At 37.7% G+C, this 20,686-nt stretch overlaps 5 protein-coding genes across 8 annotated transcripts; 3 read left to right on the forward strand and 2 right to left on the reverse strand.

The window, feature by feature from the left end:
• Positions 1-276: 276 nt before the first annotated feature.
• Positions 277-3,171, forward strand: LOC105953220 (Auxin efflux carrier family protein). Its single transcript, XM_012976864.2, has 10 exons — positions 277-673; positions 766-1,044; positions 1,134-1,213; positions 1,298-1,422; positions 1,515-1,636; positions 1,851-2,060; positions 2,165-2,239; positions 2,442-2,542; positions 2,642-2,694; positions 2,806-3,171. Exons 2-10 carry the CDS (start codon positions 850-852, stop codon positions 3,114-3,116), a joined length of 1,272 nt encoding a protein of 423 aa, XP_012832318.2. The 5' UTR covers positions 277-673; positions 766-849; the 3' UTR covers positions 3,117-3,171.
• A 170-nt stretch (positions 3,172-3,341) lies between these two features.
• On the reverse strand, positions 3,342-5,551 carry LOC105953219 (RING/U-box superfamily protein). 2 transcript variants are annotated; one of them, XM_088823838.1, is made up of 3 exons: positions 5,310-5,393; positions 4,026-5,069; positions 3,763-3,897 (listed from the first exon to the last, which is right to left on the reverse strand). In XM_088823838.1, exons 2-3 carry the CDS (start codon positions 5,055-5,057, stop codon positions 3,877-3,879), a joined length of 1,053 nt encoding a protein of 350 aa, XP_088679964.1. In that variant the 5' UTR covers positions 5,058-5,069; positions 5,310-5,393; the 3' UTR covers positions 3,763-3,876. The 2 variants fall into 2 exon arrangements, with proteins under 2 accessions (XP_012832317.1, XP_088679964.1); XM_012976863.2 differs by having other exon boundaries at positions 3,342-5,069; positions 5,310-5,551.
• A 1,393-nt stretch (positions 5,552-6,944) lies between these two features.
• Positions 6,945-9,080, forward strand: LOC105952760 (uncharacterized). Its single transcript, XM_012976340.2, has 7 exons — positions 6,945-6,999; positions 7,150-7,195; positions 7,266-7,364; positions 7,435-7,503; positions 7,579-7,849; positions 7,954-8,063; positions 8,154-9,080. The coding sequence occupies exons 1-7, from the start codon at positions 6,953-6,955 to the stop codon at positions 8,979-8,981; spliced, it is 1,470 nt and encodes a 489-aa protein (XP_012831794.2). The 5' UTR covers positions 6,945-6,952; the 3' UTR covers positions 8,982-9,080.
• A 153-nt stretch (positions 9,081-9,233) lies between these two features.
• On the reverse strand, positions 9,234-13,696 carry LOC105953216 (RING/U-box superfamily protein). 3 transcript variants are annotated; one of them, XR_016033733.1, is made up of 9 exons: positions 13,376-13,688; positions 12,545-13,233; positions 11,910-11,986; positions 11,627-11,795; positions 11,447-11,535; positions 11,189-11,353; positions 10,405-11,046; positions 9,701-10,193; positions 9,234-9,605 (listed from the first exon to the last, which is right to left on the reverse strand). XR_016033733.1 is itself a non-coding variant. In XM_012976861.2 (9 exons), the coding sequence occupies exons 2-9, from the start codon at positions 13,200-13,202 to the stop codon at positions 9,500-9,502; spliced, it is 1,446 nt and encodes a 481-aa protein (XP_012832315.2). In that variant the 5' UTR covers positions 13,203-13,233; positions 13,376-13,696; the 3' UTR covers positions 9,234-9,499. The 3 variants fall into 3 exon arrangements, 1 of the variants encoding a protein (XP_012832315.2); XR_016033732.1 differs by having other exon boundaries at positions 9,701-10,145; positions 10,357-11,046; XM_012976861.2 differs by having other exon boundaries at positions 9,701-9,804; positions 10,969-11,046; positions 13,376-13,696.
• A 2,140-nt stretch (positions 13,697-15,836) lies between these two features.
• LOC148767196 (uncharacterized) lies at positions 15,837-16,181 on the forward strand. The gene has a single exon (XM_088823863.1). The coding sequence runs from the start codon at positions 15,837-15,839 to the stop codon at positions 16,179-16,181; it is 345 nt and encodes a 114-aa protein (XP_088679989.1).
• The last annotated feature ends 4,505 nt before the right edge of the window (positions 16,182-20,686 follow it).

The following is a 20,686-nucleotide window of genomic DNA, read 5'->3' on the forward strand; positions in this document are numbered from 1 at the left end:
AGTGTACGTAATCAAACAATTGATAATTGATAATGAATCATTTGATTATGATAGAACGTATTAAAATATTTGGGTGGACTCAACATTAATATTGATAAACAAATACTTACACATATGGCAATTTCTGTCAACATTATTATTATACATGTGTCTTATGGAGTTGGGTATCTTTCATTATTTTGTGAAGAAAGATAAAGTATGTAAATACAAACAAACGATATTTATTGGGTATAAATAATTAAGTGGTACAATTATTATAAAAGAATAATAATGAATAACCGTTTGAAAGAGAAAAATGGGATGAGAAAGAGAAAGTTGAAACATGGCAGCAGATGTGTGGAAAGGGAAAAGGTCCCACACGGAAGTTTCTTGTTCACTCAAGTATGGACTCTCTTCTCTCTCTCTCTCTCTCTTCCCCTCTCCTATCTGGAATAGAAGAGTTACATTACAGAACAATTTTACGTTATTATCTTTCCTACAAACTCGGACCTATAATTCATATATATTATTTTCTACCTACCTAAGAAGTACCTCTTCTTTTTCAACAACAGAAATTATTATTTATCATTATTATTAATTTATTATTGCTATATAGAGGCACCAGCACCGTCGTCCTTTTACAACCGCGACCCCTCAATTGGAATATCAACGGCCGCCTTCAATTCCCTGATCGGTAACTTGTTCTTTCTATTTTCTATTTCCTTGTTCGCTAATTTTCTTATGTTTCGTGTAACCTGGTGGTGATAGTTTGAATTTCTTTCTTAGATCTTCAATTATTGGATTTATTCGAAATTCTGGTTTGAGGATTGTTGTCTATAAGAAAGAAAGAAAGAAAGAAAGCAAGGAGAGATGGCGGAGAGGATACAGAGGTTACTGGTTGAGGTCCTAACAGAGCCCCAAAAGGGAGGAGAGTCACTGATTGGGAGCATCAAAATTGCTGTTTTACCAATTGCAAAGGTTTTTACAATATGTTTCCTTGGTTTTCTCATGGCCTCCAAGTGCGTTAACATCTTGCCATCTAATGGGAGAAAGCTTCTTAATGGGGTAAGCTTCTTATTTCTTAATGTTTATGTTTGTATGTCTGTCTGTCTGTCTATATTCACTCATCTGTCTGTTCGTATGACTCGATGCAGCTGGTCTTCTCACTTTTGCTTCCTTGTTTGATATTTTCTCAACTTGGACAAGCCATAACCTGGGAAAAGATGATTGAATGGTACTACTACCTGTTTATTTTTAATTATTAAAATTAAAATAGCAACAATTAGTAGCTTAATTAAATTGTGTTTTACTTACACAGGTGGTTCATTCCTTTCAATGTTGTTCTTGCCACCATAACAGGCTCCATTATAGGTCTTATTGTTGCATCCATTGTCCGCCCTCCTTACCCTTACTTCAAGTTTACCATTATACAGATTGGAATAGGCAAGTACTCCAACCCACCCTATGCCTGGATAACTATACCTACACCTTTTCTATTGTGTTTTCTGCTGATTTTTTTTTTAACATGATTTTAGGTAATATTGGAAACGTGCCACTTGTCTTGATTGCTGCTCTGTGTCGAGATAAATCAAACCCTTTTGGTGACTCTAATAAATGTTCCCAGGACGGAAATGCATACATCTCATTCGGCCAATGGGTGAGTTCATTAATATCATTAATATGGATTTGAAATCCTTCCTTTAAACCCCCTTCAATCCAAATGCAGGAAATCCTATTAAATCATTCTTGGTGCATATCTAAAAACAAACAGTAATATGTATATATAAAACTCCATGGAACAAGAACCAGTTTTGCATCAAAATAGCCCTCTTTGGCATGCATAGCTACTCAACATTTTGTTTTTGTGACAGGTTGGTGCTATTGTCCTGTATACCTATGTTTTTCAAATGCTAGCTCCTCCTGATGGTGGGACATTTGATGTTGAAGACGGAGATGCGCCTATAAAGATTCCTACAACAACTAGCTCCTTTCTTAATAAAGATACTCCTCCTGAGCAACTTCCCCTGCTATCAGATGAGGCTACACTAGCTCGTTCAAATGCTACAAAAAAGGGATACAAGGTTAAATTCATCATGCAGTTTTTTTTAAGTTTTGACTGTGCAACTGCATCTTGGTGACTGTTCCTCATACGATCTCATCCACCTATCGATGTCTTCTCATGCAGGTCAAAGATCTTTTGAAATATATATATGAAAAATTGAAGCTCAAACAAATCATTCAGCCTCCAATCATTGCTTCTGTAAGTTTACTCTCATTCAATACTCTAGAAGAAGTAATGATTGTTTATTGGACGAAATGCATTTAGTAGAAAACAGCCCGGTGTCTGTTATTTTGCATGATTATGATGTGCACGTGATTAGTTTTTTCCCTTCATTTTTGGAAGAATCGCCACCATCCTTATGATTTTTTTTTATTTTTTTTTTTATTTATTTCCTCTACAGATCCTTGCAATATTTATAGGGTGTGTTCCATTTTTGAAGAAATTAATCTTCACTACAGATGCTCCACTCTACTTTTTAACGGACAGCTGCATGATTCTTGGGTATGTTCTTCCTTGCTAGAATAAAATATTTGGTAAATGATTATGATTACTGATAAATTCTAACAGTAGAGTTTCATTATATATGTATATATATATCAGGGAAGCAATGATTCCGTGCATATTATTAGCTTTAGGAGGCAATCTGGTGGATGGTAAGCAATCTATGGAAAGGATAATATTTATTAAACATATTGTATTATGAGTTGTTAGAGTGAATGATATGTAATAATGAGAGTATGTGGGGGGGATGATGATGAATGCAGGGCCAGGGAGTTCAAAACTGGGAGCACGTACAACAGCAGCGATTGTATTTGCAAGATTGATGTTAGTACCTCCAACAGGACTAGGCATTGTTATGCTTGCTGATAAGTTGGGTTTCCTTCCCCCCGGTGATAAAATGTTCAGATTTGTTCTCCTACTCCAGCACACTATGCCCACTTCTGTGCTTTCAGGTGCCGTGGCCAATCTACGAGGTTGTGGGAGGGAAGCTGCTGCCGTCTTGTTCTGGGTTCATATTTTTGCTGTTTTCTCAATGGCTGGTTGGATCATTTTATACTTGAACATTCTTTTCTAATTTTACACCTTCCCCATCTAATAATACATTAGCTGCTCTTTTCTCTCTTAAGAAAGATTAAGGCGGCATATATATATATATATATATATATATATATATATATATATATATATATATATATATATATATATATATATATAGATCATTCCCATTTATTTCCTCTACTCCATTGCTAATAATACATCAACTTATATATTTACTTATTTTACACAAAACATCAGCAGCTTCATCCTCTAAAGAAATTTTAAAGTATATTATTCGAGATGCCACAACATCAACATGTACAAGAAAGTTAACCTGCCTCCTGCTTAATTGGGTATAAAACTCTTGACAATCATAAACAAATTGATGATACATACCCAAGAGCACAAAAAAAAAAAAAAAAAAAAAAAAAAAAAGAATTGTTTGAACAAAAGTTAGTTAGAAAAAGGAAGACCACCACCTCCTCTGGCCATTGTCCTTGGGGCGGTGAATGTGAGCACTCGTTGGGCTTCTTCTATAAGCTGCTGCAGCTGCTGAAGAATTGCCAAACCACATCATCAGAGAAATCCCAACCATACCAACAACTGGTGCTGCCATCATCAACCATCTATTCTTTCCCCTGCCACTTTCTGCATTTACCACTTGTTCCATCTCACAAGTTTCATCCCCTTGAGAATTACTATCACTATCGTCATCATTTGTTTCGTGTTGAATGTTATCCTCAATTGTCTCGTATTCGTTCATGTCCCCATTCCTTTTTCTTGCTTCGTAATCCTTGTCATCCGTTGGAAGCTCGTATCTGCAAAGCGGGCATGTATTTCTCGCACTTAACCATGGCAATATGCAGCATGGGTGGTACATATGAAAACAGGGCAGCTCATTTACAACAATTCCAACACTGAAAGTTTCTTTGCAGATTGCACATACCATATTGTCCAGCTTCTCTTCGTTAATGGTCATGCATCGCATATTGCTTATAAAAGATACGGAAGCAGGAGGTGCCCCTCTCCTTGAACTTTCACTTTCAGCAAGATGCTCCAATATATCTCCGAAGCCTCTGCCATATAGGTAATCTCCAGATTCTCCAACATAATTGTACGTCTCCGACTCTTCCAAATTGGCTAACAAGTCCCCACTATGTGACTGTACCCTCTCATGGAATCTGCGTACAAATGTACCCGCAACTTCATGGGACAAAAAATGTCTACGCCAATTGATGTAAGCAACATTCGATCTCGACGAGCTATGAAGCTGAGTTGCAACTTCAATGTCAGCTTCCTCCTGTTCACTATCCTCTTCTTCCGAGTTCCATCGGTACAGACCAGCATTCATTGGGTCAATATCAGTATCACTTTCATAATTTTCATTTTCCAGGAAACTGTGGTCATCATCCGAGTCTCCTCTATAAGAAACAACGGTATCAACCTCTCCATGTGAAGCCCATCTATATCTCCTAAAGCTTAGATTTGAATCATTCTCTCCATACAGAGAATCAAAGGCATCACTCTCACTGTCTGATAACCCTATCCTCGATCTTCTAGACCCACGCCTTGCAGCACCATCTCCATCTACAGATTGAATATCATGCTCGAAAGAAATGGGCTGGCTTTGCCTTGCCAGACTGATTATCTGCGAAAGTTGTTGAGAAAACATGCTCTCAATCGACTCAGAACTGTCATACCTCCTTCTTGATACACGCATTGTCCTTGGGTACAACACATCTGGTGAGGCAGTATCAAGATCCTCGAGCAACAAAAACTTGCAATCGCCGCATATGCTGATAGTTTCAAGGTCAACTGTCTCATTATCTGATGAAAGGGCTCTGTGGCATAGAGCACACGTGGCTGAAATGACGTGCAGGGACGAGTTACTAACAGCTAAACTGTCGAGTATGTAGCCATTTCTGGATGATTCGGAATACCCCGCCAATTCCAAACTAGTTTCAGGATTGACATCCATGTACAACTCTAACTGCAAAGAAGAAAATGTCAAACAAAAGGAAAAGTCAGGAAATCTAAAAAAGACAATAAGTAGATTGTGGCCAGTCCACTAATGGATCTGCACACTCATAATCTGAACAAATTGGATTCATACAATATCAATATGGGCACTAAAATCAATCGAAGAATGGTAATAATTACAGAAAAACAAAGAAATCCATTTGATAATGGAATTGGTACATGAAGAATTGATAAAAATGTATTTACTTACGCCGTTCAATCAAGTGATTAAATTGAATTGGGTATATCGGGAGAGAGATGAAACCCCAATCGTTAGATGAAGATTTGACAACTCGAAAGATCTAAATCCAAATACAATTGAAGAAGACAATCAATTAGCTGGGCTGCGGCGGTGGTTGTCGATAAGAGAATTGAAAGTTGAAGGTGTGGTGATGAATTGAAGGAAAAAGAAAACAAAGGGATGTTTACTTATTATTTATTCATTATGTTCACAGAGAATAAGATAAGGAAAAGAAAATACTATTAATTAGTCTTGGGTGAAACGTGTTGGAACTTGCTGACTCAGTCTGTGTCTGTGCAGACATACAAATACAATACTAGTCTAATTAATCACACGTGGTTAGCTAGGTTTATTCATTAACACCATATCATAGAAAAGAAACTGCCCAATCCATCACAATAATGATCAACATTCCATAATTGCATTACTATTACTACTACTGCATCCTCGTGAATATTCTTAACCGATGATAAACAAGATTGAATGCTGGCTATGGGGAATGGAACTAACATGGCAATAAATCATTTGTGATATTTCTTGTCCATTTACAAAACAATAATAACTATATCTGCATGATCTCAATATCAATATTCATGACATTTTATTTCAATCCTTCATACTTGTCTACCTGTGTGTGTCCTCAATATCAGTCAGGCATATATATATATATATGCTTCAATGGCTGATGGATGATCTCCACCCACAACATTTCTAATTTACCTAATTACTTTCCGTTATTTTCTTGTTTGATACGTACTAGTCTTCGTTTCTGTCTCCCCGCACGTCAGCATCTGCTTCAATGGTCAGGTACGTACTACCTAATATATGATACTCGAATATGCAGGAAAATAATTTGTTTGTTTGTTTGTTTATACTAGGTAGTAGCTACGTAGCTAGATATATATATAATGTAGTGGTGAATATATATATATATATATATATATATAATATGAGCAGGAAAATAGACAAGTCAGTAGTGTTAGTGGGGAGAGATGGACAAAGAATGAGGAGGAGCCCAAGAATCTCAGCACTTGATGCTTGTAAGCCCCCAAAACAACAAATACAGAACAAGAAGAAGACCAACAAGAAGAGGAAATTTGATGATTATGATGATAATAATAATAATAATCATGTTTCACCTTTTGCTTCTGTCTCTAAATTAGCAAAGCAAGTTTGGAAGGTACTATTAATTAATTACTAATTGCCTGCCTTTTTTCTTTAACAAAAAATATTAGTGTTAATTTCATGTGTAATGATCATTATCTTAATTTGCATACATACATGCAGGGTAGAGACAATCCACTAGTGGATGCAGGAGAATCGGATCACTCACTTGATTGCAGTGAGTTCTTTATACCCCCACCCACCCTTGTGTTTGTGTATTCATTGTCACATCCTCCATGCTTATGATCCTAACTTGTTTTCTTTGATTCATGTGTATATCAGTTGACTGGAGATCTATTCGAGTGTCTAAACAATCTCAAAACCATCATATGAATAATCATGGTTCTGTCAATTTTTCCCTTCTTGCATATCATTTACTCTAATTTGGTTAATTGTTTATGACTCACTATCTTGTTTCTGGTTATTATTTATCAGCCAAAACATCAGTAATGCCAGCCAAGCATTTACTTGAGCTCGTTCTCGACACTCTACAAAGGTGGATCATTTCATTGTGCAGTTAGTTATATGAGTTGCAACATATAAAATACAAATGAAATTATATTATTCTATTCTTGGGTGAAATATATATATATATATATAAAAAAGTATGTGTTGAATAAAATGCTACTGTGTTGTTGTGTTTCAGGAGAGATACTTACGAAATATTTGCTGAACCAGTTGATCCAAATGAGGTTTCTTTCTCTATTTTTTCCTCAAATTCATATTTTGAAAATCTTTCTAACTCTACAGTATTGTTAAAAGGTTGAGGATTACTGTGAAATCATCAAGGAGCCTATGGATTTTGGGACAATGAGGGCTAAACTCCACGAAGGGATGTACAAAACTCTTGAACAATTTGAGGTTTGTATCATCACTCCGTAATATCTTCTAAATGAACCTGACTAATTTATTCCGGCAAACAATATTGCAGCACGATGTGTTTCTGATACCAGAAAATGCAATGCATTTCAATTCGTCAACCACCGTTTACTTTAGACAGGTATTGTAATCTTACTTGCATGAAAAATCTAAACTATGTTATTATCAAGCTAAACCATGTATTGATGTGAAATAGGGTCGTGCTATACATGATCTAGCTAGTAAGGTATTTGATGTCCTTAAGACGGATCCTGAAAACTTTGTATCTGAATTTTCGGGGACAAGAAGGAGGTCTATGAGAAAAACTCTGAGCAGCCACAATAAGGATTCTATTGCCAAATTACGCGCTGATGATGTTTCTTTAAAGGGAACTCTATTGCATTCTCCCTCAACATCAACATTTCCTAACAAGAACCTTTCTTGTGCTGGAGCAACCAATAATTATCATGCACGAAACATCTTCACTGGTAATGCAACAAAGTATTCTTTTAATTTTTTTTAAGAAAAACTTTTGTTTGATAACAAAGTCTGCAGTTTAAACATCTTATAACTTTTGTTGTTCCCTTAGCAGGAGGTAGAGATGGAAAAATACCGAATAGTCAGGCAGCAGATAGCCTTTCCACATATGAAAAGGATCCTATTGGTTGGATGTATCACAACAGTTACAAGAAGCTGTTTCTGGTACACGACTATTGCATTTTGTAGCTTAACGGGTCAATTATTTTCATTCAGATATAATAATGAATCGAGAGTTAAAATTTGTGTTGGCAGATGAATGAGAGAGATATCAGGTACAAAGAAAGCTTAATGTCATACGTGAAAGGTTTAGGACCAATAGCAAAAATGGTAGCAAAGAGGAAGCTACAAGCAATGCACCATGAATCCAAGAATACAAAAGATGCTTTTGATGCCGATTGTGCTAGTCCATTTAAGACATTCCGTGACTTTGCTCCTGCCACCAATCCGTTCCTTAACAAGGCCAAAGACATAATTGATTTGACAAATGAAGAAACAAAATATAATAATATGAAAGAGAAAACCGATGTTACACTGATAAACACCAGCATCAGCAGGGGATTGATTAATACAGATTTGAATTGTTCGAGCAGCAGGAAGAGGAAGAGGCATAGCAACAACCGGAGGGTGCGACCAGTTATACTAGCATTAGAGAATGATAGTGTTGCTGAATATAAAACAAGAAATAAGAAGAGTTGCATTGATGTTCCGATCAGGCGGAATGGACCTCAGAGTGAAGCCACCACTAGTAATGCTACAGCTGGTGCACTCGTCACCACCAACAGCAGCACCTTAGCTCCATTGTCGTTGCCGTCGAACAATAGCTCTCCATTCACTTTTGATCTTCCCTTCTTAAAAGCAAGGCTAAACCAGATGAATGCATCCAACAACAAGAATAGGCCGTCTTCTGGACGAGGACTTGTTGACATGGCGCCATTCAACTCCACACGCCAATCTGCTCATTCAATACCCACCACTATTAACCATTTCTTGTTCAACCAATCGAACCCCACCCCGCCATCACAATCATTTGATTCTTCTAACTTACCCCTTAACCCTTTTTTCAATTCTACTACTTTGTAATTATCTTTATACATAGCAATAACAATCATGTCGTGTTGCGTTATAAACTGTTGAGTACGACTCCTTCCATCCTTTCCAAATCAAATCATATCTTTTTAGTAAGTTTCCTAAAAACTATTCTATCTTCTCTCAATCTCCCACTCCCTGTATATTTGATTGTGTTTTCATATAGTATGTACTCACACAAGGAAAGGCCCCACCCAACCACACAAATATTATCAAGTACATAAACAAAATAATTTAAAAAAAAAAAAAAAAAAAAAAAAAGCTTTTATATATGACACAAGTTGTTTTGCATATACCATTGGCCACTATGGTAAAACTCCTGTAAGAGGAACCCTTGAGAGGCCTTTTTGATTACAATGTATGAACAGAATGGTGAATTTCTATCAGCCACTGCAGTTTACATATGTCAGTGACAATAAACACAATAGTTACAGTTAAATTTTGCTATGCAAATGTTGGGATGATCGGGACCGAGCTTCTCTGAATGTTGGGGGGCACAAAACTTGCTGGATTTAAAATAACTGAAAAAATAGACTGGTTGATCCATCACCAAATGATCTAAGATCAGCCGGTTTCACCAATGCCCGGCACAGAGGGCAAGTCCGTTCTCTCTCAAACCTGCCAAAAAAACATAGCCGACTGCTCAACAACAAAACACATATTAACAATTGCTTGGACAAAACAAAAGGCATATGCAGGAAAAGAAAACCAACCACTCAGACACACAGTCCTCACAAAATATGTGCTTGCACCGTAGAAGGACAGGTGCATGCATTTTTTCTTGGCAAATGGCACAAAGATCTCCTGCTGCAACGACCTGCATTAAGTCCAATAACACAACCCTCAGAACCTATATTCAGATGTCAAATATCACAAACAGGGAAATAAATGAATCATTAAATGTTATCTTACATCACAAGGGATTCAATATGCTATCTTTAAATCGGAGAAAACTAATACATTTATGCAATCATCAAGACAGAACCAATGAGTAACCCACCGTAATTAGATAAAAAATCGTCATGGAATTTGAGAGCCCATTAAAAAACATAAGCAGATAAATGAAGCAATACAATAAGAGTGATAGTCCACTTGAAGCATAAAACAGTAGCACCAAATATGGGGTAAAAATCAACTGGAAAGAACGGAAGGGCCGGACTAGAAAGCAGCGCATGAGTATGTCACGGTAAAATAGATAGCAGTGTACTGAAGATGTTCTGAATACCATCTTTTGGTTTTTGGATTGGTTGCAGATTTTGGTCATTCAGCAGCTGACAATTAGGGATTATATATTCTCTTGTCAGGTGTACAACTTTCAAGATCCATAAGAAAACAAGAACATCTTCCTGTCGTCACGCAAGGGCCGGACTAGAAAGCAGCGCATGAGTATGTCACGGTAAAATAGATAGCAGTGTACTGAAGATGTTCTGAATACCATCTTTTGGTTTTTGGATTGGTTGCAGATTTTGGTCATTCAGCAGCTGACAATTAGGGATTATATATTCTCTTGTCAGGTGGACAACTTTCAAGATCCATAAGAAAACAAGAACATCTTCCTGTCGTCACGCATGCATCTTGCCAACCTTCATCTTATCAGATAACTGCCAATCCAATTGCATAAATACTAATGTTCTTGTAATGCTGTCTAACAGAACAGGGGTTTGAGGCACACCTGTATCAGCATTCTCACCATGTGCAAATATAAAGGTGATGTTAGGCATATCCATTCACAGGGGGTTTAATGGTAGGATCAACTTTACGAAGCATCTGCCTCCTGCTCTAAAGTTGAACTTAAGCTAATGGCCAGACTAACATACATCACGAAACTTCCTTCCCCAAGGACTACATGCATATATATATATGTCTTTCAACTGGGCAAGTTAATAAAGATTCTAAGCAATACAGTTCTTCAATAGCAGCTCAAAGACAAAACAATCAAGCATATCTTAAACCAAAGAATGTCCTTTAAAAAAACGGATACCTGTTCAGATGTAGCATAACATCCATAATGGATGTCTTTCCTAGACAATGCTCTCAGAGCAGTAATGAATGATTGGACCTGAAAATACCGACCAACTTAGCAAAAATTGAAGGTGTTGTAAAAAAACAACTTATATTGCAATATCTAAAAATAAGAAATCCAAAACAAAAAGGAAAACTTCAAAAGTGAAATCTTAATGAGAACATAACTAAATTGATACCTTCTCAACAACAGATGTAAGCTTGAAAGTTAAGTACAGTCCAGTCATTAGTGATGAGAAAAGGCTCCCATATTCTTTGTTCAAAAAGAAACGATACCAAACTGGGGCAGGCAGTAGTGCACGATAAAGCAGAAGCAGGTACTCAACTAAAGTTAGCATTTGACCCTGTGAAACAAAGACCTCTTCATTAGGTAAGAGCTAAGAATATCATAATCTGACAAAATGGTGATTGAATCATTAGGTGGCATAGACATATACCTGCCTACGATAGTTTTGACCCCTACTGTTTTTGTAATACATCAATAGCATGCACTTAAAGACCATCGCTGCCTGACGGACCAGTGTATCTGAGAATAAGAGCCATGTTCGACGAATTAGATCAATGCACTAATAAATCACTACTCCCAGAAATCACAGTGTTCAATGAAAAGAACTGACCATTAACCATGATAATAAATATTGCATGCCAGAAAGGTGGTATAGTTCTTGGTGGCAGCATGAGCAACGGATATAGTAGATCATCATTCCGATACCACCAGTAAATCCCAACCACGTGAAGTGTGAAAAGAATGGCAATGCCAGTGAGAAGAAATATTCTCCTCTCACCCTGAAGAGGGAAAATCAGTTCCTTGTTAAGATTGACTACATTCAAAGCAAAGGAGGTTTTCATCGTTCGAGATGATTCAAATAATTAGAGAGGATGCAGGAGTATAACAACTACCTTAAGTGCTGTCTGCTTCCGTACTATATCATTCGATTTAAACATGAAAGCAGCAATCCATATGGTAGCACAGAACCCTGCAACTCTAGCAACAAGTCAAAAAACTGTTTTATCTAAACTTTGCATAAAGAATTTCTTTGAATTTATCTTCCTAGAACCTCACAGACTATTAGTACTGACACCAAGAATTCACAGGATCTTTAACCCATCATAACTAAATATTAATTGTAGGGATAAAAAGGTCTTGTTTGCTACAAGTGATGGATATTGTACGGAAGATATCAGACAAGCATGATGGAATTTCTCTTTAACATAAATCAATCAAATATAATGAAAGAATAGTGATTTTTTTTATAAATCCTCTCTTATAGCTAATTGACGAATAAGAAGTACAGGATAATGTTTTCTTCCATCATGGAACAAGAAAAGATATATGGAAAGATTTATGATACCTCGCATGCTACATGAGCAAATGAAAGTGTTTAACAACTTCAATGTGCTGGTAGTAATGAAAATACAATTCGTATAAATCGAAAATTGCCGATTAATACACTTGCATAAGCTAGGATGAGCTACTTTGGAGCATGAGATGAAAATCTACAAGTAGAAAGCAAGATGAAGCAAGGAAAAAGTACCTTGCAAGTGCTGACGTATGAACACAACCAACAGAAGCAAAGAGAAAGGAAGGACCTGCTCAATCCACCGAGCCGCCTGCTGAATATCATATCTCTGGTAAGAAGATGATGAGTCCCTGTTAGTGACGCCACCTCCGTCAGCAGCATCTGTATCACTGCCTGGATTCACCGTATGTGTAACTCCCTCTCCTGCCTCGCGATCACTCCTCAAATCAACCTGACTCTCCAATGAGGACAAGACAGAAATTGCGGACCCTGACCTTGAAATTGGGCGTGAATAAGACTCGGACTGTACACTGAGCTGCTCAACAGTCGGAACTGGATGCAACACGGTGGCAACCCTATCATTCTCGTGTTCACCAGAACCAATGATCCTAATTGAAACCTCTCCAGCACTGACACTGCTGTTTGCAACTGGGGAAGGTGCAGAGTCATTCAAGTGGTGATCTCGATAACCAAGGTTAGGTCCACTATTCAGTAAAATGTCTGATTCAGAGTGGTTTGACCTCGTTCTGAGAACTCCAGTATACTCTAATAAAGTTGACAATGGCGATCGAAGAATGTTAGAGGCAGAAATATGCATTCCATGTCTTCGGGAATGATTAGTGGAAGAAGAAGAATTCCTGTAAGCGTCCGAATTTAAACCGGACGCTTCCATTCGTGAGGAAGCCCTGAACCTAAACCTAACCCTGGTTAAGAATAGGAATATCCGACGGTACGGTCAAAAAATAAAATTATGATCCATCCACATAGAAATATATAATATATAAACGGAAACGGTAAAAAAAAAAACATGAAATGAAATGAAATGATGGAGAAGAAAAAAAGTACCTTGGAGATCGAAAATCCGTGGATGATCGTTTAATATTCAGAAAGAAGAAGGCGGATTCATTGTTGGGGAAAGAACCCTAAATGGAAAAGGGGGAGGAAGACATATCCAAATAGGTCGGGAGGCAGACGCCGGTAATAATATTGGCTCCGCGGGGGAGGAGAATCAGACGGTGAGACTCACGGCAGGGTAATACGCGTTTTTCCCTTGTCTCTCTCTCTCTCCTCTTCGTTTGGCTTTGGGAAGAGCGCGAGCGAGAAGGGAGAAAATGTAAAGCTAATGGACAATCTTGCCTCGTCGCCTCGCCTCCTCTTTAATTATTACTATATTAATAATATATATATATAATACGCCATAAAAATAGACACACCAAATTCTTCTCAACCTACTCATATTTACATTTCAATATACTAAAATAACTTTTTAGGATTTAATTAAATTCATTATCCCATATAATGAAAAAAGAAACTTTAAATATTTTCTTAAATCAGTAAATATATATGATACAATAGAAGGCCTTTTAATTAATTAAATATGAAGTTCATTCGTCTCATCTACTATAGACTTTGCATTATTATTATTTCATTCATATATTATATTATATTTAAAAAGTGTAAATACATTAAATAAAATGAAAAGTATAATTAATAACTTATTGAGATAATACATTAAATTTACAAAGAAAAAAAAGAAGAATGTTTGTCACTAAAAGTTTTTTTATCCTTGATAGAATAACACCAACAACAAAAAAAAAAGGTATCCAATAATAAGATTATTAATAATAAGAATCTTATTTAGGACATATTTGTATAGTTGGATTGGATAGTGTGTTGTACACAATTGTATTGGGCTGAAATCATATTGGGCCCTCTGACAGGAAAAAGAAAAACCAATAGAAAGTTAAGGCATGTATGGGCCAACACGGACAAGTTTTGTTTTATTGTAATAACTAATAAGAGACGGCAGTTAATGGCTTAATGCATAAGCATACAATGAGAATATATAATGTATGTATATATTGATTGATTAAAAGCCTATTATATGAATTAATTGAAAATAATAATAATTGGAGTTACCTATCACAGACACCAATGATATAGTAAATATTCAAACACAAATGTTAATGTAATGTAATGTCCAGTTACTCAAAAAAAAGAAAAAAATGTCCAGTTATAAATAGATTTTAGGAGCTGATTAATATATTAATATATATTGATTAAAAGCCTAATTTGAAAATAACAATAATTGGAGTTACCTATCACAGACACCAATGATATAGTAAATATTCAAACACAAATGTTAATTAATGTCCAGTTACTCAAAAAAAAAAAAAAAGGATAATTAGTGAAAACCCCCAAATTTATTTACTTATATAAGGGTGGATATAACCTCTTTTTCATTAGGGTAATAATATACGCAGGCCAAATTAAACATTCAGGCACTTTTTTACCATGATTTTTTACCTTTTTACCATAATTATTTACCTTTTGTACTATTCCTACCCAATCCTATAAAATATAAAACTCAACATTCAAAGTGAAAAAATTCAGATATTCAACAATTTTTGCGATGGATCCAAACAACTTAGACCCGAATGTAAGTTTTTCGTTTTTTTTCCCACAACTTTATCTACTCGTGTGAATTTACGCGAGCACTTGGCAAGTGCTCGTGTAAATTCACACGAGGAGATGATTTTTTTTTTTTATTCATGTGCTCGTGTGAATTTACGCGAGCACTCGGCAAGTGCTCGCGTAAATTCACACGAGCACATTAACAATTTTTTTTTTTTTTTTTATATTCTCTCGTGCGATTTTACACGAATAGGTGGCACCTGCTCGTTTAAAATCACACGAGCTATTTAATTTTTTTTAAAGAAATTCTAAAAAAATGTTTTTTTTTTTTTACCCACTCGTGTGATTTCACACGAACAGAGAAGGTATGCTCGTGTGAAATCACACGAGCAGAACGTCTCTGTTCGTGTGAAATCACACGAGCAACACAATTTTTTAATTTTTAATTTTTTTTTTTAGTTTTATTCTTTAGTTTTATAATTTGCTAGCTACATTAATATAAAAACAGGAAGTATACATAGATGTGGATGAAGATATTGAAACATTCGAGCTACATGATTACAGTGAATTTTTCACAATTTCGACTGCATTTGATAGTAAAGATGCACTAGTCGAGTGGGCGATGAATATGGCCATCAGTCAAGGACATGAGATTAGGCGACAGTCTTACCACGAGGGCTGATAATATTTGACTTGTAAAAGAGCCTATAAGAGACGAGGAAAAAATGCAGAGGTCAAAACAAGCCGGAAGTCCGGTTCAATAAAGTGTAAATGCCCTTTTGCGCTATGGGGTAAAGAGGGTCGTGATGGATTATGGCGCCTTACCATCAAAGATGGCAATCACAATCATTTTCCTCATAAATATCCACAAGGACTACGTTCACTAAGTCGCATGAGTGAAGAGCAACGAAAAGTGACAAAGATACTGAAAAAGAGCCATGTGAAGCCGAAGGAAATTTTGCATCATCTGAGAGAGATGAATCCGGATACGGCTGCGGCCTTGAGAGATGTGTACAATGAATCACAGAGAATTAGACGAGAGGAAATGAAAGGAAAAACAGTTATACAACATCTGTGGCACGAACTAAGTGAGAGTGGATACAGCAAATGGCATCGAACAAATCCACCTGGTGATGCAGTGCAAGACGTTATGTTTGCGCACCTTGATTCAATAAAGCTTTTGCAGTTATTTCCATACGTCATCCTGATGGATTGCACGTACAAGAGTAACAAGTAATAATTATTTAAATGTGAATTACATTTATTATATATATATATATATAAGAGTTGACTAAATTATAATTACCTTCGTGTAAATATGAAATGCCTCTTTTGGAGATCATTGGGGTTACTCCCGTGGCAAGGAACTTCACTATTGCCGTTGCTTTTATGTCACGTGAAGATGAGGACACTTATGTATGGACATTGCGATGTTTGCGAGACATATTACCAATCGGGATAGAACCAGAAGTGATACTGACAGATCGTGAGTTGGGCCTACTGAAAGCATTGCCAAATGTGTTTCCACATTCGCATCACATGTTATGTTTATATCACATAAACAGAAACGTTGAGGCAAACGCGTCAAAATTCTTGGGTAACACCAAGTTGGGTGTACTGTTCCGGAGGACGGTGTGGGCAAAGTTAGTCGAATCTGAGACTGAGGAAGAATATGAATGCAACTATAGAGAGATAGTTAGTTTGTACGGGCAATATCCGAAGTTGATAACTTACATCAATGAAACTTGGTTGATTTATAAGGAGAGATTTGTTAAGTGTTGGACCAACAACATCGTTCATTTCGGTAACACGACGACTAACGGGTATATAAATTGATTTTACTATAAACTCGTTACGTACAATCTTTTATACACATGTTACATTTATTCATTATTTGAGTGTTTTCTCGAAACAGGGTAGAGAGTGCACATCGTGCATCGAAACGTTGGATCCAAACATCGACTGGAGCTATGGATACAGTTCAAAATGCACTAGATGCGCAAGTTGACCTTCAAATTAATGAATTGAAGGTGAAAAACGAGAGCAGTAGAACAGTCATGATGAATAGTACCTCACTGCCGTGCTTCGGTGCTTTGGTGTGTAACGTATCACACAAAGCACTGGACCTGTTGGATAAAGAGTACGAAAAGTTGGAAAAGAATCCGGATAGTTGCAACTGTTACCTAAGCCGAACCCACGGACTCCCGTGTGCGTGTATGATTGCAGTTAAAATTGCTGAGGGAGATACTTTTTATCCGCAACAGTTACATCCATTCTGGAGAACGTTGGTTGTCGACCCGAAGTCGAATCCATGGGAGGACGAGGAGGAACCGTTTGATCGCACAGTTGCAATTAAGAAAGTTCTTCTCGATGAGTTCGAGAAGTTATCAAACAAAGATTACATGTCCCTAAAAAATGCGGCCGACTATTTACGGGACCTAAATAATCCTTCTTCAACGCATTTACAAGAGCCGTCATTTGTGAAGGCCAAGGGACGACCTAAGAATAACTCGATGAAGAGGAACTTGTCCGGATATGAGCACATGATGAATCGGATATGAGCGCATTTACAAGAGCCGTCATTTTTTTTTATCTTTTTTTGATTGTTTTTTTTTATTCTTTTATTCGTTAATAATACAAATTAAAATATAATTTCGTTCGATACAACATAATTATAATCCGTACAAATAACTAAATAAGTAAGTCCGATAACAACGTAATTAAAATACGGGCAAATAAGAAAAATCCGCAAATCCAAAATGAAACATCCGTACAAAAAACTAAATCCGAAAACAAACAACAAATCACAACACACAAATACCAATAGTCAGGTGCAAATAAAAATCATACACTAGTCAATAGTCCTACTGTCCACTCCTCGACCCCCGACCCCGAGTCCTCGGACCTCCCCCGCGACCCCTCCTAGGTAAGAGACGCAAATAGTGGGCATGTGGAGTCAACAAGTCCCTCAACTGCGGCTGAATGCTCAGGAATGCCTCTGTTGCGTCGTCACCAGTCAAACTGAACACGATCGGAACTAGGAGCCGAGCTATGTCGTTGGCGAACGGCTGGTCTGGCGGCACCGCAGCAACAACCCGTTCTGCAGGCGGAACTCTATCAGGGTTGCTAATGAACCGGTGCGTCCGCTCGATGTACCACTTCATGTACTCCTCGGCAACTGTTTCCGGCGGCCAGGCTTCACGGTATTGTGACAGGTCAATGAAGTTGGCGTACTCGTTCTGCCACAAGCCGCCAGGAGCGTGGAAAGTGACTTTGTATCCCGCGCCAAACAAACCGCGGTTATGTGGCAAGTTCGATTCAATTATCGGGAAAGAAATAGTCTGGACTCTTCCAAACTGCCGCAACGCTCGGTCGGGCATGTACGGCTCCACTATATCCATGAACTGTATCGTGCCGTAATACATGCTCCGAGGATGCAAGTAATGTGCACCGGTATCATACGGGGTCCAACAAACCTAAGCATATTTTAAACTAATTAGAAAAATCCGTAACTCTACTATAAACATAATTAGAAAAATTATTACTCATATCTCTTTCGGTCATGGCGTCGAGTTTTTTCCGGTATTCCTGCAGCGTGGTTTTATTGCCTCCACCATGGGCCCACCTTCTGCATCGAGGCTCAAACTCGGCATATGAACGAGAAAGAGGTGGTCGAAAGCAGGGGAAATACTCAAAGATCCAGCACTGCAAACAAAAACCAATGAAACGTTGTTGATATTACCTACATAGAAGTTTAAATAAATACATAATTACTAATAAAGGTACACGTACCAGAAGGAGAATAACACATCCACAGAGACTGTTCATCCCATCGCGGGTGGCAATACCCAATTGGCGGTACATGTTTGCTAAGCATGCCGAAGCCCATGAATACTTGCCGACATTATCGAGATCGTTGGTAAAATGGATCCACCACGGCTTCATGTTCCATGCTGTTTTGTCTACAAACAAAATAGACCCAAGCAGAAACATCAAGTAGCCCTTCATCTTCTTCTCGTCTGTGGTGGAGGGAAGGGTCAACTGATCTCTCACCTTAACCCAACCAACTCCCTTGTTTCGAAACATCTCATTGGTGTCCATCAGACCGACACCCAATACAGATGCAAGACTCTGTGAGCACTCTTCTACCGGGCGAATTTCAGACACGGGCGGTCCGTCCAGCCCCAACGCCAGGATGAAAGCGACATCGTGGAGCGTGATCGTCATCTCGCCCCATGGCATGTGGAAACTGTTCGTCTCCGGCTGCCACCTCTCCACGAAAGCTAGCATGAGGTTCTTGTTCATCCTCTTCAGAAAACAGTCTCGTAAGTGGTAAAGACCTGTTGCCTCCAGCCTCGCAATCATCGTGTTATCCTGCGGGCCGTGGTAGTCCTCGAGTGCTTTGGTCCTCAACTGGCACCGTGTAGTTTCACGGCGCTCCTCAAAAATATTGCATGTATTGTTAGCTAAAAAAAATGAATAATATAAGAATTATGTAAAGCAAGTGTTGACAGAAAACTTACATATCATTCCCAAATGTACATCGCTATATGCGACTTGAACCATCGCATAAACTCGTAATTTTGTGGCCCTCCCTCGCACGGACCCTCCAAGTACGCCGGACCAGGCAGCTGCGGAAAGGGTAAGGCACGACAACCTCTACGATCCTGATATACATCTGCTGGCTCATCATCTTCCTCCATCTCCTCGTCAGTATCCACATTATCGGGATTGTTGTTGTGGTCATCATCGTCGTCGGCATGTGGCAATGTACTACGAGCTAGCTGGAGGTCCCGTGTAGGTCCACAGGGTCCAGCTCCAACTGCAACAGCTTCTCGTCTCAGTCTCTCTTCTTCCCGCTGTAATGCTGCTTCTCGAGCTAACTGCTTTCTTCTACGGGCGGAAGCAAGGACATCTCGGTCTCCAATGCGATCCGGATCTTCCGGATTGTCCCCCTTCCCGCTCAAGGCTTTCATTAAGCTCTTGCCTTTACCGGCAACTTGACTCATAAGACTTTTCCCCCGGCCTCCTGCCATCTACAATTGATAATATAATAAGCATTTTATTAATATTTCATATAATAAAAAAAAAGCATTTAAATAATGAAATGAAAAAAAAAATTAAATTGTTGTGCTCGCGGAAAAACATGCGAGCATTAGCATCTTATAATTCAACAAATAAATTTATAAAAAAAAAAAAAATTAAAAATGCTCGCGTGGATTTACACGAGCGCAGTGGATGCGCTCGTGTAAATTCACGCGAGCAGGCCAAAGTCCGATTTTATTCAACAAATAAATTTATAAAAAAAAAATTAAAAAATGCTCGCGTGGATTTACACGAGCGCAGTGGATGCGCTCGTGTAAATTCACGCGAGCAGGCCAAAGTCCGATTTTTTTCGTTTTTTTTTCGGATTCGTAATCTACATAACAAGAGGATCATAAAAACGTAAAAATTACCTCCGATCTGTTGACGATTTGCACGGGCTTTGCGAAAGAAAATCGAAAGGTTGAGAGAGTTTTTGAGTTTTTTTACTTTTTGTTTTTTGAAGAATGGTAAAAAATGTGCCTGACTGTTTAATATGTGCCTGCACAAATCATTTCAGTTTTCATTATTAGTGAGAACTCCCACCTTATATTAAATAATTTATTTTTTAATTAATATTATATTTAACATTACTAATATACCTGATTTGTCCTTCTATGTTATATTTAAAATAACCAAACCTATTTTACGTTCTCTCTA

Source organism: Erythranthe guttata, chromosome 10 (assembly GCF_056151865.1).
Source record: "Erythranthe guttata isolate IM_541 chromosome 10, IM_541, whole genome shotgun sequence".
Classification (NCBI taxonomy): domain Eukaryota; kingdom Viridiplantae; phylum Streptophyta; class Magnoliopsida; order Lamiales; family Phrymaceae; genus Erythranthe; species Erythranthe guttata.

Excerpts from the sequence above, each read along its gene's own strand:
- LOC105953220 (XM_012976864.2), top strand. The coding sequence starts at position 850 with ATGGCGGAGAGGATACAGAGGTTACTGGTTGAGGTCCTAACAGAGCCC. Across the intron at positions 1,214-1,297 it reads TGGGAAAAGATGATTGAATG|GTGGTTCATTCCTTTCAATG; the intron begins GTACTACTACCT and ends TTACTTACACAG. Across the intron at positions 1,423-1,514 it reads CATTATACAGATTGGAATAG|GTAATATTGGAAACGTGCCA; the intron begins GCAAGTACTCCA and ends ACATGATTTTAG.
- LOC105953219 (XM_012976863.2), bottom strand. The coding sequence starts at position 5,057 with ATGGATGTCAATCCTGAAACTAGTTTGGAATTGGCGGGGTATTCCGAA.
- LOC105952760 (XM_012976340.2), top strand. The coding sequence starts at position 6,953 with ATGCCAGCCAAGCATTTACTTGAGCTCGTTCTCGACACTCTACAAAG. Across the intron at positions 7,196-7,265 it reads AACCAGTTGATCCAAATGAG|GTTGAGGATTACTGTGAAAT; the intron begins GTTTCTTTCTCT and ends TATTGTTAAAAG. Across the intron at positions 8,064-8,153 it reads GTTACAAGAAGCTGTTTCTG|ATGAATGAGAGAGATATCAG; the intron begins GTACACGACTAT and ends TTGTGTTGGCAG.
- LOC105953216 (XM_012976861.2), bottom strand. The coding sequence starts at position 13,202 with ATGGAAGCGTCCGGTTTAAATTCGGACGCTTACAGGAATTCTTCTTCT. Across the intron at positions 11,796-11,909 it reads GGAAGCAGACAGCACTTAAG|GGTGAGAGGAGAATATTTCT; the intron begins GTAGTTGTTATA and ends TTCCCTCTTCAG. Across the intron at positions 9,805-10,968 it reads GTTATGCTACATCTGAACAG|GTCGTTGCAGCAGGAGATCT; the intron begins GTATCCGTTTTT and ends GACTTAATGCAG.
- LOC148767196 (XM_088823863.1), top strand. The coding sequence starts at position 15,837 with ATGAGTGAAGAGCAACGAAAAGTGACAAAGATACTGAAAAAGAGCCAT.